The sequence below is a fragment of the Terrapene carolina genome, unplaced genomic scaffold (assembly GCF_002925995.2).
Source record: "Terrapene carolina triunguis isolate 2854851 unplaced genomic scaffold, T_m_triunguis-2.0 Scaffold517, whole genome shotgun sequence".
In the NCBI taxonomy this organism is placed as follows: Eukaryota; Metazoa; Chordata; order Testudines; family Emydidae; genus Terrapene; species Terrapene triunguis.
Window position 1 is genome coordinate 6,355,457 of NW_020664868.1, and position 25,077 is coordinate 6,380,533.

At 56.1% G+C, this 25,077-nt stretch overlaps 2 protein-coding genes across 3 annotated transcripts in view; one reads left to right on the forward strand and one right to left on the reverse strand.

The window, feature by feature from the left end:
* The first annotated feature begins 1,189 nt into the window (after positions 1-1,189).
* LIG1 (DNA ligase 1) lies at positions 1,190-22,513 on the forward strand. 2 transcript variants are annotated; one of them, XM_024209889.2, is made up of 27 exons: positions 1,190-1,286; positions 1,849-1,995; positions 2,638-2,715; positions 2,822-3,014; positions 3,518-3,653; positions 5,044-5,142; positions 5,942-6,154; positions 6,690-6,813; positions 7,329-7,427; positions 7,985-8,041; positions 8,132-8,304; positions 9,139-9,305; positions 9,894-9,970; positions 10,455-10,546; positions 14,548-14,647; positions 16,395-16,480; positions 16,949-17,064; positions 17,153-17,248; positions 17,451-17,561; positions 17,728-17,799; positions 17,946-18,090; positions 18,231-18,313; positions 19,473-19,625; positions 20,418-20,471; positions 20,933-21,076; positions 21,378-21,470; positions 22,195-22,275. In XM_024209889.2, the coding sequence occupies exons 2-27, from the start codon at positions 1,979-1,981 to the stop codon at positions 22,273-22,275; spliced, it is 2,859 nt and encodes a 952-aa protein (XP_024065657.2). In that variant the 5' UTR covers positions 1,190-1,286; positions 1,849-1,978. The 2 variants fall into 2 exon arrangements, with proteins under 2 accessions (XP_024065657.2, XP_024065658.2); XM_024209890.2 differs by lacking the exon at positions 1,190-1,286 and having other exon boundaries at positions 1,979-1,995; positions 22,195-22,513.
* Positions 22,514-22,604: 91 nt separating this feature from the next.
* ATF5 (activating transcription factor 5) overlaps positions 22,605-25,077 on the reverse strand; it is a 2,846-nt gene continuing 373 nt past the window's right edge. Inside the window, exons 2-3 of the mRNA XM_026658864.2 lie at positions 24,379-24,675; positions 22,605-23,943 (exon numbers count right to left, since the gene is read on the reverse strand). Coding sequence (XP_026514649.1) covers positions 23,228-23,943; positions 24,379-24,544 — 882 coding nt within the window. The 5' untranslated portion in view covers positions 24,545-24,675 and the 3' untranslated portion in view covers positions 22,605-23,227. The remainder of the gene's footprint in view (positions 23,944-24,378; positions 24,676-25,077) is intronic.

The window sequence follows — 25,077 nt, forward strand, 5'->3', positions numbered from 1 at the left end:
CAGATGGTGCCATGCGGGGTGTGATGCTCTGGGGTATCTGTGCTGTCAGAGGTGGGTCTGTGGATGATGTGGTGTGACGCTCTCTTTGTACAGAGAATACATTTTATTCAATAAACGTATATTTTCCTTTTTGACCCTTCCTGGCTTACAGCTCCTCCCTCAATTCCCTCGTGCTCTGATGGCTCTGTGGTTTCCTTCAGGGCCAAATCTGGGGCTGCCCAGCTCGGTGCACATTGCTGTGGTGCCAGGGCTCTGAGTCAACTGGTGCCATGCCCCCACCCCTCTCCAGCTGCTGGCTCTTCTCACAGTCTCAGCTTTCATTGCTTTAAAAAGTCCGTCTCTAGAGGCCTGGGTGTGTGGAAAAGATCCCAAAGTGCCCATAGCGTAACCAGTGCAGGGACATCTGCCTGGGCAGCTGGAGAGCTTGGCCCCACTCAGGTAGGGGAGGTGTGACCTGCCCTGCTCAGCTCCAGGATGTGGTAACTCTGCTGCTCAGTGCCAATACTAATTTTGATGTCAGCTCTGGCAACTGATTCATGCCATGGGACAGTGGCAGGGTCATGTCTGCGCCTTGTCCTGGCAGTGACGCAGGCCACTGCTCTGTCACCCCCAGGAAGGAGGAGCCAGCAGAGTCCCTGGCACCTTCAGTGCCCACCGAGGGGCTGAGCCTGGAGAGCCACACAGTAATGGACTGGACCTCTGCCCTGGGCAGCATGCGCAGGTGGCTTGGCCGGGCGCTAGCCCGGGGCAGAGCGGGAGGGGAGCAGCCCTGTGACCCCTGCCCAGCACTGTGGCCAAGGGGTTCCCAGGCAACAACATGGGGATTCCAGGAGCTGGGCAAATAGGCCATGCGGGGTGGCGGGTGGGGCAGGGACGCCATAGGGCACCATGGGGGAGTGCTCCGGGGTGGGGGCAGGGATGCCATAGGGCACCATGGGGGAGTGCTCCAGGGACTGTAGATTGGACGGGTGGGGGTTGGAGAGTGGCAGGAGTGAGGCTACATTTCCCACCATGCCCCTGGGTAGGTGAGACATTAGCAGGAGTGAGGCTGCATTTCCCAGCATGCCCCTGGGTATATTTGGCGAGCCCGGAGATTCTGCTGCTACCAAGACTACATTTCCCAGCGGGCGTAGCGCGCTCGTTTTTGGATTGCGTGCGCAGCGCACGTCGGCTGTTGTGACGTCAGGAGCTCGGTGCCTGTCGGAACGCGACGGGATTGGATTTTCCCCGCGAAAGGGCAGTGGGAGGCGCGAGCCCCGGGTTGGAATTGGGCGTGAGACCCGCAGGTAGCCGCGCGCGCGCGCCCCCTCCCCCTCCCCCTCCCCCGGCCGCTGGAGTGGGGACTGTTGGGGATAGAACGTTGAGGGCCAACGACCGCGCGCAGCGCCTGTGGGGCAGAAATGGCGGGAAAAGTAGCTACTGCTCACCTGCCCCATCCCCTCTTCCAACGCCCCCTGCGCTTCTCTCTGCTAACTGCCCCTCCCCTCCTCCTCCAGCCACCTGCTCCCCCAGCCATGCACCCACACCTGGCCCTCAATCAGGCCACCTGCTCCCCCAGCCACCCCCCCCCCCCACCCCTGCCCCCCCCCACTGCCAGGCCGACTCCCAGTCTGGTCCAGGGAATCCAGTCTCTAGCAATGACCCTGGTGCTTCCCAGGGGGCAGCTGCCCCCTCTGCTCCGTGCCCTGGACCCTGGCTCGGGGCTGAGCAGCGGGAACTGGGCTCAATGCCTAGGCAGGTGGTTTCACCTTCCTGTCTGTGCTGCGGACTAATGCCCTGCTCTGCCCCAGGTTCAGTTCTTGGGCCAGCTCGGGGGCCTCTCACCTCTGTCCCCTTTTCTGCCTGCAGCTGGAGCCGCCATGGTGGAGGGGCGCTGAGCGATCCCTGGTGCGTGGCTCACAGGTCCCAGAGCAGCTGACGTGTCAGAAGGGCTTTGCATCTGCCTGGCCTGCAGCGACAGCGCCCCCCACCCCCCACGATGCAGCGCCCGATCACGTAAGTAATGCCCCCCGGGGGGCTGGAGCCTCGGCACCCCCTTGCTGTCCCACTAGTGACGGGAGTGGTGAGGGAGCAGGGGATGGAGAGAGGCTGGTTGTTTCTTGCCAGCCCCCTGCCCTCGCACCTCCATCCCCGTGGCAGCAGAGCCCGCCTGTGCTTCCCTGCCCCCAGTGGCATGTCTCAGCCCACTGGGGAAGGCACAGGCCCTGCCTGCGCTGTTAGGTGCATTGCCTTTCAGAGCTGAGGCTGTTCCCTGGGTCTCCTGGCCTGTCTCTCTTGCTGTTATCCTGTGCCCCTCCTTATCCCTGTCTGGCTGTTATTGGCTTTCAGCTAGGCGGACAGGGTGATGCAGTGAGCCCATGGGTGGGGCAATTCAGCAGTTTTTCTGGGTATTGCTGGAGCACTCCAGGCCCTTCTGTTGGACCTCCATGCAGTTAGAGAGCCTGGGGCTGCCAATACAGGGCTTTCTCTCATTGTACTGCAGCTTGTTACCTGTATGACTAAATATATCAAGTGGCTGGTGGGAGCCTTGATGGGTTCCTGTGCTGGGCCAAAGGGATTTCCTTTCCTCAAGAGGCTGTCTAGTCTGCCTATGCAGGTGTGCTAGTCAGGCATTTCTGTCTCTGTTGCTTTGGCCAGGTCATTTTTCCAGCCTATGAAGGCAGTGAAGGAGGAGGAGAAGATCAGACTGCCAGCAGAAGAGGACTCAACCAGCCAGTGAGTTACTGCCAGGCTCCGTTACGCACCATGAGGGGCAGTTGGAGCGAGGTCTTGCTGGTGTTGGCTCCGGGGCCATCCTCTCTGACCCACAGCTTCGTTACAGGGTGTCAGAGGCAGCTGTGCTGCAGAGAAATGGCCTAAGCCTCTGTGTGGACTCCCCAGTGAAATCCACTGCCAAGAGGCCCCTGCGTCGGGTCTTGGAGAGCGACAGTGACGAGGAGGAGGCCGTGCTGACAGCCCAAGCAGAGGTGGATCCCATACAGGACAAAAGCTCAGAGAAAGCCAGCAGCAAGCAGGTATCCTCGGCGCACTCCCAGTCTCTCCCCCTGACCCCCCATGGTGCCCTTCACTCGGCCTGCACCAGCCCAATGCCTCCTCCATGCCTTGCCTTAGTGCCCTTCACTCCAGTGAGATTCTGGGCTCCCTCTTGTATGTGTCCCCTAATGGTAGTCCTGCAGTGTGTCCTGGGCAGAGTGCCTTCTGCTGGTGGGAGAGGTACATACAGTACAGTGTCCTCTGTGCTGCTACAGAGACCTGTCTGTGTGTGCCCCCTCCCTCCACTTGGAGCTCTCCTGAAGGTGGCTGTTGTGCCCCCTGTATCTCTCATAGGCCTCCTTGGAACCCCCACCCAAATTTCTTCCAGGAGCCTGTTGAAAGGGCCCATGCTGACCCCTCTCTTGGGGCTGAGTGCTGCTCCCACCCCACCTTGCCCAGTGCTAGTGATACAGCCAGGTGGGTTGTGGTTTGTGTTCTATGTCTCTGTCCTGCCTGTAGCACTCTTGGGGGGGTTGTCTTTCAGGAGCCTATGCAAACTCCTCAGTCTGATCTCTCTGCGGATAGCCCCTCACCAAGCAGTAGCCACTCCGCTGGAGACAGCCCGGCCCTTTCTGACTCCCCTGCCATCGACCATGCTGGCATCCCCAGACGCAGGACCGGTAAGGACCCTGCCCGGATGTGATCATGCCCTCACTCTCTCCTTGGGCACTCTTTCCAAGTGGCAGGCCTCTACCTGCACTCTCCCAGAGTGGGCCTCCATAGTTCAGCCCACTTTAGGATGGATCACCCGGCTACCAGGGCCTTATTTCCATTGTCAGGGGTCCTGAGCAGGTGTCTTAGGCCCCATGCAATCAGGCAGAATAATAGTCAGTTATAGATGACTCCCTGGTTCTTCTCCAAAGGCTCTGGGTAGGACAGCCACAGGAGACGGGCTGGATCCCATGGGTCACTGCTTCTGTGGGACAGGACGAGTGACCTTGTGCTGGTGCCGGGGCTCTGTCTCCACCCTCGGCCTGACTCCACACCAGCAGGGAGCCTTGCCTGCGTGGACCCGAAATGGCCCAGAGGGCTCCCCATGTTATTGCCCTGAGCAGCCCCTCTTTTGTGTCTCCTGTCACAGTGCCGGGCAACTGTGCCTGTATTCCTCCTGGTGGTCCAGCAAGGGCACTGACTCTAGGCTCCCAGCTCTCCAGCCATTGCTTTTCTTGTACAGAGACATGCATCTCTCTCCTGCCTGACCAGTGTTTTTCCAAGCTGCACATGATCCCTGCCTGCCCTGTGTTGTTCCCAGCAAATCAGTCTAACCAGTGTCTGTGTTCTGCTTGCTCTTCGAAGGCTATGAACAATGTAATTGCCAGCAGTTAATGTGTTGCGCTCTCCCTGGGCCATGCTTTGTTGATCTCTCCTCATTAAATCCCATCCATGCTGCTCGTTTGCCTTTTCTCCCTTGGGCCCCGACAGAGACCTGCCCATGTGTGCGTTCACTGACGGGGTCCTGGGCTCCAGGAGATGTTTCTCTGGTTGCTGTTCTCTCTTTCCTTTTGGCTTTCTGCTGGCTTGGGCTTCTGTCTTTCTGAACTCTAAGTCTTGGGGAAGGTTGGAGCTGGTAGAACTATGTAGAGTGAGACGCAGTGTTGGTGCCTCTCTGCAGCACAACTGTGTTATGGCTGCCATGTTCACTCTGCCCACTAAATCACTCAGGCCTCAGCGTTCACGAGGGCCTGATCTTGGGTGCCGAGCTGTGCCCCATTCTCAGAGGGGCCGAGCACCCAAACTCCACTGAAGTCAGCTGGAGAATTGAGGGTCACCTAAAGCCAGAGGGGCCTCTGGATGAGTTTGGCCTCACTGGGTGCTGTAGGTGACTGTGCTGGCCTGGCATGCTCTCTGTAACCCAGTGCTGCTCCTGCTTCTGCACCCTGGCACTTGTTCACCTCTGGACTCCGCACCCCCCCTTTTCCCACAACTTGTCCCGGTCCAAAGGCTTGGGGCAGGCTCCAGAGACCCCTCACAGTAGTTTGCAGGAAGCTGACTCTAACCTCTGCTCCTCAGCTCGCAAGCAGATCCCCAAACGCAAAATAGAGCTGCCAACTAGCAGGGAGAACAACAGGCATGAGGAGCCGAGTGCCAAGAGATGCCGGGAAGAGCAAGGTAAGAGTGTGCCAGCAGCTGCTCTGGGAATGCAGAGCCTCGGGTTTCCCTTCCCTGGATGTCTCCTGCTGCTTCCCAGAGGGTCCTGCTGCCAGTGACACCCCCAAGGGGATCTGTGTCTCCCGGCTGGGGGCTTATTTGCGTGGCCTTTCCCTGGGGTGCTCAAGACCTGAGTACTCCCCTGATGCAGGGGCCTGTATTGCACTACCATATCTGCAACCAGGAGGTGGTAGCAGTGAGCTTGCTGTAGGCATCCTGTGTAGAGCAGTGCACTGCTCCCAAGACTAGTATACCCCTTTCAGGAGTCTGATTTGTCTTGCGTACCCCCAAGTTTCACCTCACTTTAAAACTTCTTGCTTGCAAAATCAGACTTAGAAATACAAAAGTGTCCCAGAACACTATTACTGAAAAATGGCTTCCTTTCTCATTTTTACCATATAATTATAAAATCAATTGGAATACAAACATTGTACTTACATTTCAGTGTATAGTATATAGAGCAGTATAAACAAGTCATTGTATGAAATTTTAGTTTGTACTGACTTTGCTAGTGTTTTTTATGTAGCCTGTTGTGAAACTAGGCAAATATCTAGATGACTTGATGTACCCCCTGGAAGACCTCTGCATACCCCCAGGGGTATGTGTATCCCTGGTTGAGAACCACTGTTGTAGAACCCATCCTCTGGGACTGGCTCTCACCCCTCATCCCCAGCTGCATGGGTCAACCAGGTGCCTGAGCATGGGGTCCCTCCCTGCACCCTGTGTGCCTGATCAGCTGTGGGCTTCTGTTCTGCTGCAGGCCCAGGAGATGAGGCAGGCAGGGGAGCAAAGGAAGAAGAAGCCATGGAAATGCAAGAGGTGAAAGGTCAGCATTCGGAGATAGAACTGGCTGAAGTTAATGGCACTTCAGAGGAGGGGGCTGTGAACAAGGGAGAAGAGGACCGCGCTGGAGGGGGAGCCCAGGAGAAGCCTGAGCCACCCAAGCCCAGCAGAGCCATCTCCAGCTTCTTTGGTGAGTGTGGGGGCAGTGTAGCCCCGCTGGTTCAGGGACCCTTGGGCTGGGGTGAGGGCTGGGCTTGGGGAGCTGGTTTCCAGCATGAGGCATAATCCATTGCTTGTGTGGGGTCAAACTGTCCCCAACTGAGCTCTCCGATCTGGAGCTGCCATGTAGGAAACCACCTCATAAATGTAGCAAATGTGGCCAGCAAGGCTCAGCGCCACTGTTCTTGGCACTCTCCAGAGCAGAGCTGCGCCCAGGTGGAGGGTCACCTCCCAATAGGTGGGAGAGCAGTCCTGGCCCAGGATGGGCAGACCCAGGGAGGGGATGGGAAGCCATCCTGGCCCCCAGCATGGGTGGATCTGGGGGAGGGGCATGGGAGCTGGGTGGATCTGGAGTTGGGTGTGGAGAGCTGATGTGTGCAGATCCCGGGGAGGGAGGCCTCGCTTTAAAGGCAGTGGGGCTCCCCTGTGGGTATCTTTCAGGCAGGTAGGCCTGCTCTCCCCCAATGAATAAAGTGCTGTGTGTTGGCACCTTACATCCCACATAGCCCCCAAGAAGGTGCCAGTGGCAAAGGCAGGGAAGGCAGATGAACGTGCAGCAGTGGAGATACCACCTGCCCCAACTGGCTCAGCCACAGCGAGCAGCAATGGGAGTGATGGCACAGCTGGCAGGTAGGGAGCTGTGGGCATGGAGCATCTCCTGTGCCTGGTGCTACGCCCCACCCACGCAGTGGGAGAACAAACACACTGTTGGCCAGTACCTGTGTGGGATGGTACTCCTAGTGGGGGCGGCAGCCTTTCCCTGGCCCCTGCCCCTCTTCCAGGCAAGCATGGCCCTTTTTGGGGATGGCAGGAGGCAGCGTCAGTTTAAGTCCTCCCCCCTGCGAGGTACAATTCCTGCAAGGGCAGCACATCCCAGCCAACATACACCCTGGGCTGCACCCAGGCCTACGTGCACACAGAACTTCCTGTGACACTGCAGCTTCCCGGATGGGGGCATTGGTGCGACTGGGTGCCTGTCTCATCCATGCAATAATGGTGCCTGTTGCTACCTGTGCTGGGCTCTCCTCGCTGGGGGTGCTAGTGCAAGCAAATTGTTGGGAGACTCCCAGAAACACTAGTGCGGTGGGGCCTGTGTACTTGGCTTGGTGGCTTCCTATCTCTCTTTGGCTTTGTGATCCCTCCAGTTTCTCCAAGCCAGCTGTGCCACTGGACCCCATGGAGTACAATCCTTCAAAGAGCAGCTACCACCCCGTCCAGGACGCCTGCTGGGGGCATGGTCAGAGGTGAGGGGGCCATGAAGAGGGCAGTGCTCCCTCCTTCGTGCCACATCTGGTCCCAGAAGAGCAGCAGGGTGCTCTGCACTGGCAGTGGGGGAAAGCACCTCGCCTAAAATGCTTCATTGAGGAGTGACGGGGCAGGGGGGGTTGGGCTGCCCTGGGGATTCATGTGTGAGATTCCCTAGGGCAGACAGAGCTGCAGTGTGAGTCTTAGGTGTGGCGCGTCGAGTCTGTTGGCCTGGCCCAAGGCTCTGAGTTTCAGTGGTATGCTTGCAGCTGAAGCTACAGCAAGTTCCTTGGGAGGTGCGTGGGGGGGCTGCAGGACTAGGTGATGGGCCTAGGAACATCCAGTGAGCTGGCAGGAGAGCAGGCAATAGAACCCAGGAGTCCTGGCTCCTAGCTGTCCCTGCTCCAACCACTAGAACCCATTCCCCTGCCAGGGTCAGGAATAGACCCCAGGAGTCGTGGATCCTGCCACGCTGCTCTCCCCACTAGCCCGTGGTCGCAGGGCGAGGAAATGTGCTGGGGTGGTGTTTCTGACAGACCTGTGTCTGTCTCTGCAGGGTCCCCTACCTGGCTGTGGCTCGGACATTTGAGCGGATCGAGGAGGTGTCTGCCCGGTAAGGCCCTGTTGTGCTGCTTGCACCTGGACTGCTAGGTTGCGTTAGCGGTGGGTGACGCCCTTTCCTCATTCTGTGTGTGTGTTCCAGGCTGAAGAACATTGAGACTCTGAGCAACCTCTTCCGCTCAGTGATCGCCCTGTCACCATCTGACATTCTGCCCTGCATCTACCTCTGTCTGAACCGCCTGGGCCCTGCCTACAAGGGGCTGGAGCTGGGCATCGGCGAGACCATCCTCATGAAGGCTGTTGCACAGGCAACAGGTAGGGACCAGGCAGGAGGCCCCTGGCTGTGCTATGGCCTTCATCCCTGCTGACTCTGGGTGTCAGGTGTGCGGCTCCCGGGCAGTGGGACCCTGGTCATGCTGCAGCTTTCTAACCACTTATAGGCGTGGTGGCGCTGGCATAGGGTGTGCTCACTTTGAGTTACCACAGTAGCCTATAGCGTCCGAGGGCCAAGGCTGTCTCCCTGTGACCAGTGAGCATTCCCCCTCCCAGAGTGCATGACTCCAGGTGCTGGTCTCTGTGTGTCTCCAGGCTCAGTCTTTGGGGTACTAGGGCTGAGCTGCCCAGATTTTCCCAGCATGCACTGGTACATGCACAGGTAGCACTGTAGTTGCAGGTGCACTGACTTGAGTGTTGGGAGAGACACTGGTGTGTGTAACGGGTTTGGGGGTGTCACAGCCTGGGTGAGAAATCCCTGCTGTATTTGCAATCTGGACAGGCCAAGCTGCCACCCCAAATGGAGGGGCTGGCCCCAAAAGAGAGGGGCCCCAAGAGGCTGCCCCCATCTCCTAGCACTGCCTGCCTAGCCAGGGTCTGGCCGTTGCCTGCTTTGGGCCCACCCAGAAGGGAATAGCCTTCAGCCCCCAGCAGCGGGGGGATCTGGGCCCTAAGCCTCAGTGCAATAGCTGATGTGCCCCTCCCTGGTGCCTGGGCACCCTGACTTGCACTGAGCAGCAGGCCCGCTCGTTTGGGGAATGGCAAAGGGGTGGGGGAAGCTGGTCAGGCCAGCCATGTCCTGAGGGCATTGTGGTGTGCTGTGTAAGCTACCAGCTTGGGAACCTCCCTCCCTCCCTCCCTCCCTGTTGCTTGCAGGCCGCCAGCTGGATCAGATCAAAGCCGAGGCCCAGGAGAAGGGGGATCTGGGCTTGGTAGCTGAGAGCAGCCGCAGCAACCAGCGCACCATGTTCACGCCACCCAAGCTGAGTGCTGCCGGGGTCTTCAGCAAGCTACAAGAGATTGCCAGGATGACAGGCAGTGCTGTGAGTGGGATGGGGTTGCTCGCGTAGGTGGAGCTGGTGCGCTTGGCCCTGTCTGACCTGGCTCGGCGTCCCTCTGGCAGGGCTGTAGCCAGCTCGGCCCTGGGCATGCAGAGCGTTCAAGCTTTTCACAGCTACTGGCTGCCTAGAGAGGCTGGCCCCCAAGAGGGGTGGAGAAGTGCCCCAGGTGTTCCTGGCCCTGCCAAGGCCTCTGGCTCTGGGGCTGGCATGGCCACCTCTTGGCTGGCTCCTCAGGATAACAGGGCTTTCTGCGCCATTGCTCCCATGCTAGGGTGTTGGCCTGCAGCCCCCTGTAATAACCATGGAAGGGGTGGTGCAGGGAGGGGGGGGAGGTTTACATTTGTGATGCAGCCCTTCCCCAAGGGCCTAAGCTACTGCCTGGGGCCGGGTTGGCCTGGGGAGGAGGGCCTGGGGGCACAGGCAATGGGAGTGGAGACCATGTGGGAGCAGAAGACAAGGCAGGGGGTGCAGCAGTCAGCCAGGCTGGTGGATGCTGCAGCCCCCTCCTGGCCCAGTGTGTTTGGCCCAGGCTTGGCTCAGCTGGGCTGTCTGTCCTCCCCCCACACACAGTCCATGAACAAGAAGATCGACATCATCAAAGGGCTGTTTGTGGCCTGCCGGCACTCGGAAGCTCGCTACATCACTCGGTGAGTCATGCTATCCCTCCTGCATCCCAGGGCCTGGCGAGGTCTGTGTCAGTATCACCATGCTGCTCCTCTGGCCAGAGCTGCTCTCTTGCTCCGCCATGGCTCTGCCAGAACCTTTCAGTCCAGCCCTGAGCTCCCCACAGCTCTGCTGCTGCCTCTCGATCCTGATCTGCAGCATGCTGCTATCCCAGCCCGGGGCTCTGCCCACCTGCAGCCCCCTGCTGTCCCAGCCCTGGGCCCCCTCCTGCCTTCCTCCCTGCCTAGCTCTGCCTGTGCTCCTCAGTCCTGTCCTGCAGCCCCTTACTGTCCCAGCCCTGGGCTTCGCACCCCCAGCCGAGCTCTGCTGTGGTCCTCAATCCCCATCCACAACCCACTGCTATCCCAGCTCTGGGCTCCCCTCCACCCCCCTGCCAGCTCAGCCAATGCCCCTCAATCCTGACCCACAGCCTTATGATGTGTCTCTGTCTTTCTTTGTGTATTCCAGGTCCCTGGGCGGGAAGCTTCGGATTGGGCTGGCAGAGCAGTCAGTGCTGTCAGCCATTGCCCATGCCGTGTCTCTTACTCCCCCAGGACAAGGTGAGTCCATGGGGCAGGGTGCTGTGGGGCTGGGTGCCCTGGTGGGAATTGTATGTGAATGGGAATGTCACCGAAATATTGGGTCCACCTAGCTGAGAGCCAATAACTGCCAGACAGGGATAAGGAAGAGTTGCTTTATTCTGCAGAAGAAAGGAGAGCTTTGCACCTTAGTACAAAAACTTTGTCTTACACACATTTTACAGATCCTTTATACACATTCAGACAAAGGCCCTTGCCATGTTAACACTTGATTGGTGGTTGCCAGACCCTGTACTTTTGCTATCTGGTCAGTGAAAACCGGCTTGGGACCAGCTCTAACTACCTTAAGGCCTTGAAAGGGAAGACAGTTGAAAAGTTCAGGCTACTGTGTACTTGAGGTGTCTGCTTCCCCCTAATGGCCACTGGCTGACATAATGGCTGCTAGCTGTTAAGGGGGGTCACTAGTAACTTTCACAGTTCCCCCCTTCGGGCCTGACAAACCCAAAAATTGTCAGGCCCGTTGCACAATTTGCGATTAAGCTGGAGGGAAAGATATTTAGAGCCAAGCGGTTCTGGAGAACCATTTGCCTTAGTTTTTTTTGTGTGGTTGCCAAGTTTACCGGGCATCGGCGGTAGTTTAATTTTTTAGATGTTTTGGTGAATTATCCAATTTTACATGCATTTTTTTTATGGACCTGGTGGGATTCGGTATGTGGGAGCCCACACCCCCCTAATCGGTTTATATGCTTGGAAGGAGCATTGAGAACGTTCGCACTTTTACCCAGAAAGTTTTTAAGTATGTTTTTATGGCCACAGATTAGATGGTACTTTTGATGCCTTTGTAAGGGCAGTGGGCCAAGCCTGAACATGCTAGATTTCACTGCAATGCTTTCCCAGCCTTAGTGATATTTAATACCATTTTTGTTAGCAACTTTTGGGTTATAGAACTAAGGGTGGAGATAACATGTAACTTACCAATTCCAGCCTGTACCTGGGTTAGCTGTGCCCCAGAAATAAGGCTAGTGGTTGTTTTTAGTTGCCCCAATTTTTTATTATGTTTTTGGCTTTTAAAAATATTTTAAACTGCTGCTGCACTATTGGCCCCATCCCAAAGGGATTGGGTTACGTGTTTTTTTTTTTTTTTTTTTTTTTTTTTTTTTTTTTTTTTTTTTTTTTTAGAGGAACTAACCTAAGCCCTTTGTTGTGCTAATTTAATGGCAGCCCCCTGTGAGCAATTTGGGTATGTAGAGGTGATTTGGAAACTGGATAAGGGTAATGAAAATTTAACAGTTTAGTGTAGTGTTAATTACAGTTTATTGATATTTTAATACATTTTTTTTTGGTGTAGTACTATACCACATTCCCAAGCATGGGTCCCACAAGTTTTTTTTTGCCAGTGTATAATTTTTTTTTTTTTTTTTTTACCAGGGTTAGTTTTTAATGTTTTTTGTAGGCAGGAATTCCTGGACTTTGGTGGTTTTAATGGAGCAAGTGTTGTTGTTGTTGTTTGTTTTTTTAAACAGTTATGGTTTTGCATTATACAGGGGAGAGGTTACCAGCACATTACCCTGTAATGGTTTTGCTTTTTTAATAAAAATTTAAAGGCACAGTAGGTCTGTCAGTGTACAAGGGAGAGGTTACTAGCACTTTACCTTGTCTTTTTTTCCTTTTTCCTGCTGTCCAGAAGGCACAGCAGAGCTAGAAGGAGAAATAGGCTTATTAGTCGGAGAGTTTTTCCGAGGTGGAGGGGTCTTTTTACAGTGACAAGCATAAGTCCTTGGCACTTTACAGCGGTGTTGGTGGTTAACAGCACTTGGAAAGGGCCTTTCCAGCATGGAGCCAAAGCAGTCTTTCGTTGGTGGATTTTTACATAGACTTAGTCTCCTTGTTTCAATGAATGGCAGTGCTGCTAGGGTCTTTGGGTAGCACTTCTTTTGTCTGTGAGAAAAGAAACCTAACACATTTTATTAATGCCTGGCAGTGTTTTGCAGATTTTATAGTTGCTTGGGCACATTTAGGCCCCCCTTTTCTTGGCTGTTAGCCAAGTCTTAGCTGTGGGCAGTGTCCTTGGATGGGGCCAGCATCTTATTTTTGGACTGAGCTTGCTAGCTATTTTTTTTTAGTTACCTTTTTTTTTTTTTTGGCTTTTTTTTAACCTACAAAGGAAATTTTTACTTTTTACTTATACACCTTTTCCCAACAATGAACACATACACATTGCCGTTATACATTACATTAGTTTTATTACTTAATGTATGCCATGTCCATCCTTTTAGTAAAATAACTTTATTACAGACCTTTGGAGCAACAAACCAGGACAAGCACACACACTTTTGAGGAGTCCACTCGGTACAACCTTTGGTGTTTAATAGCTTTCCTTTCTCCCCAGCCCTCTGGCTAGAAATTTGAGGTAGCCAGAAGGATCCCATGGGCAATATGGGGAGTGGGTTAACCTTTTATGTTCTTGCTTTTAAAGACTGTTGGTATGCAAATTTTAACAACAATTTTGGCCATAGAACCCAAAAATAATTCCTATTGTGCCAGTAAATGCATGGTACGTTGAATGCTATTCAGCTGGCATCCATTTTCTCTGATGATTTGAAAGACAAAAGAACAGAGGTTTACCCCTTCTGGGCAGTTAGTTATTGCTTAAAATATTTTTTTTATATACACATACTTTTGTTGATTTTAGGCAAAACAGAGGAATTACCCCATATTTCCTTGTATTTGTTTTATAGGCAGCCCAGGTTTTAGTGGCTTTTACCTTATTAGTTAGAAAATTGCATTAATACAGATGCTTTTTGGCTTGCTTTTAGATTTAAAGCTATTTACAGCTTAAAGATTCTTACTTAAAAAGGGACACAATTAACTTTTTTAGACTTTTGATTGCCTTTTACTTTTAACTTTTGCTTTTAAACACACAGTAATTTGAAAAAGACAACACAACCTATATTGGTAGGTTTGCATTTTTTTTTTACCTTTACTACAATATACACTGCACATGTTCTGGGGAAAATGCACATTTTCTCCACAATTTAATTTTTACAACACTAGACACATTAATTTTTACACAAGGTGTAACTATTTTTTTTTTTTTGAACACCGGGTAAAGGCCATTTACTTAACATATAATTCAAAGGACTATTTTTAGAGGGTTTTACCAGAGACCCACCCATTTGCCTGCTGACAGAGAATTACACAGAGAACAGAGGGAATTATGGCCTAATAGGATTTTACTCCAGGAATTTTTACTAATACTGACCGCTACAGGGGACGGGACAGAAGGATCCCAATTCGACCTTAGAGCTTCATCGCACGCAATGGCTTTTACTTTGAGGAATTACGAATGAGAGGCTTAGTTCCGTCCACACATCTAACGCCCAAATGTATAAGACAGAAATTTATTAACCAGTTAACCAGAATAGAACCAGATAGTGTTTTTTTATTCTATTAGGACTCACCTTATCGGAACACGAACCCCAGGGGCTGCGGTGAAGCAGAGAAAAGGGGCGAAACACCCCGTTGGCGCCGTTTTCAGTTCGCCGCAGCCGTCCGGAGTTCAATGTCCGAGCTAGGAGGGTCCCAGCGGAGTCGCCAGAAACTGTCACCGAAATATCGGGTCCACCTAGCTGAGAGCTAATAACAGCCAGACAGGGATAAGGAGGAGTTGCTTTATTCTGCAGAAGAAAGGAGAGCTTTGCACCTTAGTACAAAAACTGTCTTACACACATTTTACAGATCCTTTATACACATTCAGACAAAGGCCCTTGCCATGTTAACACTTGATTGGTGGTTGCCAGACCCTGTACTTTTGCTATCTGGTCAGTGAAAACTGGCTTGGGACCAGCTCTAACTACCTTAAGGCCTTAAAAAAAAAAAAAAAAACAGTTAAAAAGTTCAGGCTACTGTGTACTTGAGGTGTCTGCTTCCCCCTAATGGCCGCTGGCTGACATAACGGCTGCTAGCTGTTAAGGGGGGTCACTAATAACTTTCACAGGAAGTAACGTGTGCTTCTCTTGCAGGGTTTCCCCCAGAGGTGCTGGATGCTGGCCAGGGCAAATCTGCAGAGGCACGCAAAGCCTGGCTGGAGGAGCAGACCCAGATCCTCAAACAGACCTTCTGGTGAGTGCTGCCTTTTCCCATACCAGGGTGGGGGCAGAGCAACAGCCATGCAGAGTTCCTTATGCTAGGGCAGCTGCCAGAGCATGACCAGCAAGACCCCCAGCCTTCCATCTCCATCTTCAGGACTCCCCAGAGGTGGGGATAGGGGCTGGCATCATGCCCTGGGGATGGCATGCAGGGTGGGCTGGGGGTCTGGCTGTCGGGGGGTTCTGCTGCTCTTGGGGCATTGAGTAGGTCAGCATGGCCTTGCTTGAAGAACTAGTCTGTATCACCAGCACTGTTGGTGTGGGGGCTGTAGCAGAGCAATGTCCTCCTGCCCTTGCAGGGCTGTGTAAGATCTGTTGTCTCGGGGCTCATGCTGAGGATCTCCCCTTTCTCCCCAAGATCGGCAGCCACATGCTGTCATCCCACTCTGATCCCTGCCGGCTGGTTCCCCAGGGCAAAGGCAGTGCCCAAAGAGCAGCATTCTTCCATCTCAGTATTGCTTTGGGCTGACAAATCCTTTTGAATCCCTCCTGGAAGCTGGGCTCTTCCTGGGGTGGCAGGTGATGGGCATGGGATCCACACACATCCTTGGCTGGTAGGGTCTGTTCCAGGGAGTGCCAGCTGGTGTTCGAATTCCCTCCAGAAGCGCTAAGTGCACCGTCTCCTCTGGCTTTCAGTGCTGAGGGGTGCATGGCTGCACATGGGGCTCTCTCTGGGGATGGGTTGTATCCTGCCGCATCGTGCTCCCAGCTCCTTTTAGAATACCTTTAGCTCCTGTGTAATGGGCAGCTCATGCACTACTCTGATCATCTGTATGTGCAAACTGCTCTCTCCTGTGGCTCTTTTACCATCTCCCAGTGGGTCTGTCCTTGTGAGGGGAGACCAGTGCTGCTTTGCCAAAGGGGCTCATTGTGAGCTTGCTGTATGAAACGCACCCTGTTGGGGACTTGAATCCACTCACTGTCGAGAGGTTACGCTCTGCTCCAGTGCCGCTGTGTGTTCATTCTCCTGTGTTACCAACTGGAACCTCATTTCATCCATTCAGAGAAACCCCACGGTGAGCCCTGCTCCATAGCCGCCTCCTCCCCTGGGAGCTTCTCCCCTGCACCTGCCTTGCAGTGTAGTTTGTGTTTGTTACCTGGCTGCTTTGAGTGGCATGCAGTACTTCTGCAAAGTGCTTCCTTGGTGTGCTGACTGACCCCTCTGGATGCCTTTGCATGGGGGGTAGTTGCTTCCACAAACAAACCTGGTCTCCGCTGTTCATTTTCTCTTGTTTTCTCTTTCTCCGTGCAGAATTACTTGCACTCGAGCTTGCTACCTGGCTGTTAGGGGAGCACAGATAAATTGGTCCCCAGCTAGCCTGATTCCCAGGAGTTAGTATTCTCACCTTGCTCTACAGCACAGAGCCTGGCAGCTGGGTCCTGTTGGAGAAAACAGGCCTCTGTGATGCTCCAGGAGAGAGAGCTACAAAGCAGGGAGTCTTCAGAAATGCATGAGCCTGGTGGCTTATCCCAGAAGGGCTGCCCCGGGCTGTTGCAATTCAGGGCTGCCTCACAGTGGTGCCCAAGGGCAGCGCCGGGGCGGTGGGTGAGATAAGGGAAGCTGTCAGAAGCATTGTCACCGAGCCATCCAGAGAGCTCTGTTGACCCCAGCTCTGGTGGGCTGGGGCTGTGTGAGGTCCTGGTGCTTCCCCATAGGACAGAGTGCGGGGAGTGAGCGCACTGGAGATTGGCAGGAGGCCTCATCTGTGTTTGTGTTTCAGTGAGTTGCCTAGCTATGACATCATAGTTCCCATCCTGCTGGAGCATGGAGTGGAGAGCCTGCCACAGCACTGCAAGATCACCCCAGGTACCGTCAGCTCCCTGGCACCAGAGGCCCCCATCTGGCGCCTCCTGCACCATGGCATAGCCCCCCCTTCCCATCTGCACCCCTCCTTCGATTGTACGCTGGGGCAGGGCCAGGCGCTATGATAGTGTGCAGTGCCCATTTGGATTGGGGAGGGGCTGGGTCAGAGTCAGTTGGCATGTGGGGGGCGAGTCAGACAGACTGCTGTGGGGCAGTGCCCAGTGTTGTGCTGTGGGGGAGCAGGACAGACAGACAGACTGTGCTGTGGGGCAGGGCCTGGCGTGATGTGTATGTGCAGGGCCCACCTGGCACGGGGAGATGGGGTCAGGCAGACTGCTGTGGGGCAGTGCCCAGTGCGGTGATGTGTGTGCAGTGCCTGGTGCAGGGGGTCTGGCTCCTGGCCACGGCCCCTGGATGCTGCTGCCATCCACGTGCTGATGATCCTGATGCCCCAGTGCGTGGCCTCCCTAGGGATCCCGCTGAAGCCCATGCTGGCCCAGCCCACCAAGGGCATTGGGGAGGTGCTGAAGCGCTTTGAGGAGGCTGCCTTCACCTGCGAGTACAAGTATGATGGGGAGCGAGCCCAGGTAACAATGCCATACCCGGAAACCATGGGGGGATCCCCCCTCCCCCCGCAGCCTCCACTGTGTCTCATTGTGCCCCTTCCCTGCCCAGATCCACATCCTGGAGAATGGGGATGTGCACATCTACAGCCGCAACCAGGAGGACAACACCTCCAAATATCCTGACATCATCAGCCGCATCCCCAAGGTAAGGGAGTGGAGACATACAGTGCTGGGGGGTGCCGACAGGCAGGAACACTTAAAGGGTGGGTGTTGTTCTCCTCCCTCGCCTCCCCCGAGCAGCAGGAAACGGAAGGCGGTGGGGCAGGGATACAGGCTGGGGGCTGCAGTGCTATTGGCACCGTGAGCCAGCCCTCTGTCCTTCCATGCATTGACACCCCCCTGTGCAGGTGAAGAAGGGCAGCGTGCGGTCGTGTATCCTGGATGCTGAGGCCGTGGCCTGGGACCCCGAGAAGAGGCAGATTCAACCCTTCCAGGTCCTGACCACGCGGAAACGCAAGGTGAGGGGCAGTTCCTGCGGAGAGGGGCGTGGGGCTGGTCCCTGGGTGGGCAGGTGAAGTGGGGGGGAGAGTGGGGCTGGTGGCACAGAGTGGGCGGGGGAAGAGAGCAGGGCTCATGAGGAGGACAAAGCAGGGCAGTAACTCCTGCTGCTGGCTGTTTCCTCAGGATGTGGAAGCTGCTGAGATCAAAGTGCAGGTGTGTCTGTATGCCTTCGACATTCTGTACCTCAATGGGGAGGTGAGTGTCCTGCCTCTGCTCCCTAATCCCCTTGGCCTCACCCCTACTGTCTGCACCTCACTGCAACCCCCCACATGCTATCTGCCCCATCCCTTATGTCCCCTCACTTGCCTGTGACCGAGCACGGTGCCCCTCTGTCCCTGCAGTCCCTAGTGAAGGAGCCATTCTCCAGGCGCCGTCAGCTGCTGCATGAGTCTTTTGTGGAGACAGAGGGGGAATTAATGTTTGCCACCTCCATGGACACCTGCAGCCTGGACGAGATCTCTGAATTTCTTGACCAGTCCATCAAAGGTGAGCTGGGGGGGGGGGGGGGGGGGGGGGATGCACTGCCCTGCCTGTCAGGGAGAATGGATTAAGCACTGGCAATGGGTGAGGGGAGATGGGGCACGCCACTCTGCCTGCCAGGCCTTGGTAACCATCCTCTCTTGCAGACTCCTGCGAGGGCCTCATGGTCAAGACCCTGGAGGTGGATGCCACGTACGAGATCGCCAAGAGATCCCACAAGTGGCTGAAGGTGAGAAAGCCCTTGCTGGTGGAGTGGGGACCACATGTCCCAGTTCGCTGGCAGTCAAGTCAGTGGCACACAGCACAGGAAGCTCTTAGTGTAACATAGAGAGAGGAAAGCTCAAGTAGAGCCCATTTTGGTCAGCCCTAAGCCCAGCCAAGCTGTGGTGAACGACCTTTTCAGGCTCTGTCTTTTCCATAGTAAGTTCCCAGGAGAGAGCAAGAGAAGCTTCTTCCAGAGCCCACACTTATCCCTGCTGGTCACCTCCTAGTCTCTTGCTGAGCTTGTCAATCTAGGAGTCACTAGAGCTGAGCCTCCTGTCCTTCCATGCATTGAGACACCTCTCCCACCCCGTGCAGGTGAAGAAGGGCTCATTAGGCTGATGCGGTTAAGGCAGGTCAGTTTCTCAGCCAGTGGCACACAAGGGAGTGATGTGGCCAACATCATATCCAACCACCATAGGCAACCCTAACCCAATGGATCAGGTACCCATTTTGCAACTGGGTGAACCGGAGGTGGGCTTTCAGAGTGAGATTGAGTGCGACTCAAACCTTCAGGTTTGTAGTTGAGCACCTTAACCACTCAGCCACCACCCCTCTATTGCTACTCCACTGGGGTTTCTGGCACTGGGGAGGAGACATGCTGTTCCAGATGGGGAGGGGGGCTCCAAGAAGCTCTGGCAGTGGGAAGGGGACAGGCTATCCCACAATGTGGAGGGGGGGCATTGCTCAGGCTCGGCCGTGGGGAGAGGCGTCTGAGTGGGTTGGAGGCAGCTAACCATATTCTGGGCCCCTGGATGCTGCCCGGTGCCAAGGCACATCCATCTAGGACAATGGCAGCAGGGTGAGGAGCCCCAGCTCTGGGGACACAAGTTGGCATCAACTGAGAGATCCACATCCTGCCTCCTTCAGTTGCACTTGCTCCAGCCAGAGTTCCCTCTCCCATGATGTAGGGACAGCAAACTATCATTGCATGGAAATGGCTTTGCATTACGCTGCTGCCCTGGGGCTGCATGGGAGCTGTTGACCCCTGGAAGAGAGTTCCGTTCCCCACCCTTTTGAACCAGCCAGTCCCCCCACCTGTGGCTGGATTGGAGCAGGCAGCCCTTAGAGGAGAAAGGCCCTGTGTCCCACATATGCTGTTGCTGAGGCTGGCTCTCCTGTTGCAGCTGAAGAAGGATTACCTGGAAGGTGTTGGTGACACTCTGGACTTGGTGGTGATTGGTGCCTATCTGGGCAAGGGCAAGCGAGTAGGCATATATGGTGGCTTCCTGTTGGCCTGCTATGATGAGGAGAGTGAGGAGTACCAGAGCATCTGCAAGGTAGGGAGCGTGGGCTCCTCGCACAGGGCTGGGAGCCTTCAGGCTGGGATTGCCACGGGGCCCCTGGGAGTTGGGCTCCCATGCTGTTCTGTGCCCCATGGATGGGGCTGTGATTTGGGATTACACTAAGCACTCTTGGTGAGAATGCAGAGCAGCCCTGCCCTCTCTAGGGCCCCCTTCTGGGCTGCTGCCTGTGGGCAGGAGCAGGGGAAGGAAACCAGCTCCCTTCCTGGGTTAGGGGGATGTTAGCAGTTGGGGGATGGCTGTTGGGTGCAGTGCGTCAGGCCCATCTGAGGGCAGTGGAACAGGCCAGAGGAAAGAGAATGGCTCTCGTGGCGGGGGGGGGAACCCCAGTGGGCCAAGAGTGGGAGAGGTGGGTATGCCAGGGAGAGTAAGGGTGAGCATGAGCATGCTGGGGCTGGGAGGTGGGAGTGGAGGTGAACAGGCTGGGGATGAGTGGGCTTGGAGGGGGGGTTTGTGTAGGAGGTGCAAGTGAGCATGCTGAGGGGGAATGAGAGTGTGGGATCGTGCAGGGGGCAATGGCAGAGGTAAGCAGGCTTGGGGAGAGGAGGGTCATGCACAGGGGTGGTGGTGAGCAGCTTTGGTGGAGGGGGGTTGTATGCAGTGGGGTGGCAGGGTGAGAAGGCTTGGGGAGAGGAGGGTCATACGCAGGGGCGGTGGTGAGCAGCCTTGGCAGAGGGGGGTTGTGTGCGGTGGGGTGACAGGGGTGAGCAGGCCAGGTTGTTGGGGAGGGCTGTTACTATAACAGTAATGCCCTGTTCTCTCCACCAGATTGGGACTGGCTTCACAGAAGAGAGCCTGGAGAAGCATTACAGCTTCCTGAAGGTAGGAGACTTGGCCCAGAGCTAGCTTGCAGGGCTGTTCACAGAGAACTCCCCTATTGCTAGCTCAGCCCAGCTGCTGGGTGCTGTTGAGGGGCATGAACATTGCCCTCTTGAGCCCTGGCTCCCTGCCCTGAGCCTGCTTCTCAGAACCCCCTGCTGGTTGCTAGAGGTAACTCCCAGGCTCTGGGAAGCTCTTTAACCCCTCTGCATGCAGTGAGAGACTGGTTGAGTGCCTCTAGACAAATCAGTGGCAGAGCCCTGGGTGGAACCCAGTTCTGGCTCCCAGCCCCCTGCTCTAACCATCAGACCTCACTCCCCTCCCAGAGCTGGGGCTAGAACCCAGGAGTCCTGGCTCCCAGGGTCTCTTGCAGTTGTGTAGCAGCTGTTTTGGAGTGTGCCTGGAGTTAGATGCGCATCTCTGGTGAACAGCTGGGCCTGTAACCCTTCCCTTCTGACTGGCAGGACCACGTGCTAGAGAAGCCACGGCCCTATTACCGCTGGGACAGCAGCACTGAGCCCAACCACTGGCTGGCGGCTGTGCAGGTGTGGGAAGTGAAGTGTGCTGACCTGTCCATCTCGCCTGTGCACAAGGCAGCTATAGGCCTGGTGAGTCTGGGGCAGGGCCTGTAGTGGGAGGAGGGAGAGGCCAGAGCAGAACTTGCAATCAGCCTGCAGTATGGGACCAGCCTCGGGCCTTCCCTAATGGACCATCTGGGGCTGCTGTCCCTGCATTGTGAGGAGTGGAACCCCTCATCATTAATCCTGGGCTGCTGGCCCAGTCAGTTCACAGCACCCCTGTGACCCTGGGCTCTACCCTTTCCCTCACAGCTTGGGAGCATCCTCCCAACCTTCCCCCAGGTGCCCAGCTGGCCCCATCCATGTCTCACAGGCCCTTTTTGGCCCTCAGGTGGATGAGGAGAAGGGCATCTCCCTGCGCTTTCCCCGGTTCCTGCGCGTGCGTGATGACAAGAAGCCTGAGGAAGCCACCACCAGTTCCCAGGTAGCACATGGGGCAGGGGTGGGACAAGTGGCTTAAGTCTGCAGAGTGCCTTCCTCTCTCCTCAGCTGGACTTGAGGCTACTGCTCTGCTGGGAACTAGTGCTAGAGGCCTGTGCCCAGGGCAGCCCTAGACTGGCATGCACATTGCACACAGGAGGAGGATGCCTATCACCTTCTCCTTCACAAGCAGTGCCTGGGGGTGACCTCCAGGACAAAGGCTGGGCCCAGCAGAAATTGCTCACTGTGCAGTGTTGACTGACACTGTGCTAGGGGTGCTTTGCTACAGGGAGCGGGGGGGGCACAGTAAGGGGCATGAGCCCCTCAGTGTTGGCCCTAATGCTCCAGCATGGCTCTAAGGGGCTCTTTCCAAGATGGTAAGCTGATGCCCTCACAGCACTTTAGCCCAGTCAGCGTGCTGATCCCAGCATCCTGGCTAAATCCCTCCTATGGCCAGGCTGCTGTGCCTCACTGCAGGCAGGGGGCTGTCCCTCCCAACAGCAGGGCCCATTGCTCAGCTCAGCATGGGCCTATAGGTTGTTACTGGCCTTGTCTCGGGGCAGCAGGACCTGGCTGAGCTTCTCTGGTGAGTTGATGGGCACAGTTCCAGATGAGCATCTTCCTGTCTGTGGGGGCAGCAATGGAGATGAAGCCTCTCAGAGTTAGGCCCACCTCCTTCTCCAAGCCATGTGGTTGGCAGCTTCCATCCCTCTCTTTCTTGGCTGCAGGTGGCTGAGCTCTACAGGCAGCAGCAGCAGATTCAGAACCAGCAGCCTGCAGAGAAGGCTGAGGAGGAGGACTTCTACTAGTGCTGGTGTGGGGAGCCCAGGAGGGGGTAGGAGACCCCTGTGGCTGCCAGGGCATGGATGAGTGAGTGCCATAGACTCCCTACCTCCTTCTCTGCCCCTGGTGCTAAGGCCCAGAGCTCTTCTTGTCCTTCCCCAGGTGCACGGAGTCCCTGGAGGGAAGGGAAATGGCCTAAGGCAGTGGCATCTGTTCAGTTGTAATGAGCATTGTTGTATACAATAAACCTTCATCTCCTTCTTAGCACCCAGCCTTTGTGCAGGGAAAGCCAGGTGTGGACACTATCAGCCCTGTGATGCAATGGAGGGCTCTGCTTCTAGCAGCAATGGCAGAAGTGGGGTGGGGAAGTTTACGCCCTTGAGGCTGAGTGCAGTGGGAGCCCCAACCCCCAAGGAAGAGGGGGTGCTCTCACACACAGTGCACAGCCTGAATGCAGGAATAGTCTTTATTGGCTTTTATGCTCTATAAAGAAAGCTACAAAAAAGTCTATACAAGTGGTTTTGTACATGACTCTGCCTGTCTCACATGCACCCTCACTGTATCTCCCCAGCACCCCCACCCCACACCTTTCTTACACATCCCTTCTCTGCCACAGCAGCACCCCTCTCCTGCCATTGTTTCACTCCAGCCCCCTTCCCCCAACATCCCTCCCTGGAGGCAGGGCAGGCTGGCACAGGCAATGCTGGTGCTTGGAGAGCTGACACGCCTGGCAGCCTGGTCTCCCTCACAGGTCAGTGTCACCCAGCCTTCCCCACATCTAGACACTGCTTCTCTAACCCAGACAGAGCATTGTCTAGCTCACTATCCCCTGTACCCCCCCTCTACTGCATTAGGGTGTATTGTGCTCCATGCCTGGAGGCCAGGTCTGAAGCTCTGTATCTGTCAGAGCCCCTCCCCCTTTGACTTGCAGGTCATGCTCTAGACCTGGGGTGGAGTTTGGGCTAGGTGACCCTTGCCCTAGCTGGCACGGAGCCTCTGGCTCCGGGCCTTGTAGACTTCAATGAGCAGGTCCTTGACATACTGGATCTCTCGCTCAATGGAGTCTGCCTTCTCCTTGAGCTCACGGTTCCTGGCCTCCAGGCCCTGGCACTCATCATCCAGTGCCTCATACTCAGCCCGCTTCCGCTGCCGGTACCGCAGTGCTGCTGTCTTGTTCTGGTCCCGCTTCTTTTGCTTACGGTCCCCCTTTTGCTGGGGCAAGGCTGGCCCACAGGGGGCTGCTGGCTGCTCCAAGGGGCTTGGCCTGCTGCGCTTGGCTGCTGGGCTACTGGCACACTCCTCCAGCAGGCCCTGGCCAGGGCACTCCCCAGGCACCCCTGCCCCATACAGGCTGAGGAGCTCCAGGCAGCCCGAGTCAAGGGTCTGCAGTGGTGTGGGATTGTCAGAGCCGAAGGGTGGGAAGGATCCTGCTGGCCCGCTCTCATCCCCGAAGGAGAAGGGGAAGGCAGGCTGGTGCGAAGGTGGTGTGCTGGGGGCCACCTGGTCCAAGCCCAGCCCAGGGGACAGTGACTCCTCCAGGAAGTAGTCCTCCATCTGCTCCAGCTCTTTCTTCAGGAGGGAGGCCATGGCCTCCAGGTCGGGCAGCGGGGGTGAGGGCAGCGATGGGTCCCCTGACTCCATCAGGAGAGAGGAGAAGTCCACCCTCTCCGTCATCCAGTCTGAGAAGCCATCGCCTGTGTGGAGAGAGCAGGCTTAGAGGCTGCATGGGGGAACCTTGTCAGGAACAGAGCAGCACCAAGCATGCTGCCCCCCTTGGAATGAAGGGAACCTGGCTGCAGCTGGCCTGGAGAAGGGAGGGCTAAGTAGGCAGGTACTAGGCCTAGGCAAGCCCCCTTAGGCTTTACAGCTTGCCTTCTGCTGACCTGGCCTCAGCCTCACCTAGGAGCCAGGTGCCCCATGGGCATTGAGACACCTGAGCAAACATCCTATAACCCCTCAGCAACCCCATTTCCATCAATGGGGAAGGGCTGGGATCTCCCAGCCTGGCATATGGGAGGGTTCTAATGTCCTAATGAGGCATCCATGAGGCAAACTCACTGGAGGCAGCACACTCAGTATCCCCCCATCTCCCCCCACCCCAGTACTTCCCACTCCTGCCAGTACTATACCTGCCAGCATCATTGTCTCTGTGCCATGGGCATAGCGCCCATCCATGGCCCCTGGCATGGGCTCATTGTGGCCAGGGATCTTGAGGAACTCGGCCCTCCAGGAGAGGGCACTAGCTGGGAGCGGAGTCTTCTCCCGGTCCAGGGTCAGCACTGCCAGCATTGACATGGTGGGGCAGGTGCGGGTTCACGCAGGCCGCAGCGCAATAGGGCAAGGGGCCAGAGCGTGATGGGCGGGGGCCGCGATTCCTGCTGGCAAGAATGGTGGCAGGTAAGGAGATGGGGGCAGAGCAGGAAGACCTGTGGGGGAGAGAAGAGAGGGTGAGCAGGGGCCCTGGCATGGGGGAGGGCACCCCTACACCCATGGCAGGGCTCAATCCTTCCCCCCATTTTCTGCACAGCAGCACCCCATAACAGCAAAGGGACAACCCTGTCTCGCTTCCCTCCACTCATCAAACCACATCGCCCTGCCCGGGGACTCAGCTCCCGCCCCTTCGCACAGGCTCGAGCCCCCCCAGAGCTAGGATACCGCGGGTCAGCCCACCCCGTCCGCTCTACCCGTGGGGTGGGGAGGAGCGAGTCCACGGGGAGACACCGCCAGGCTGCAGCGTGATCCCAGCAGCGCCCCCCCGTGGGAGCCAACCAGCCCCGACTCCCCGGAGACACCCTGCGTGCATTGGCCGTGCTACAGTGCGCGCGCCC

Coding starts and splice junctions, on each gene's coding strand:
- LIG1 (XM_024209889.2), top strand. Junction 3,015..3,517: donor AGAAAGCCAGCAGCAAGCAG/GTATCCTCGGCG, acceptor GTTGTCTTTCAG/GAGCCTATGCAAACTCCTCA. Junction 18,314..19,472: donor GATCCCACAAGTGGCTGAAG/GTGAGAAAGCCC, acceptor CTCCTGTTGCAG/CTGAAGAAGGATTACCTGGA.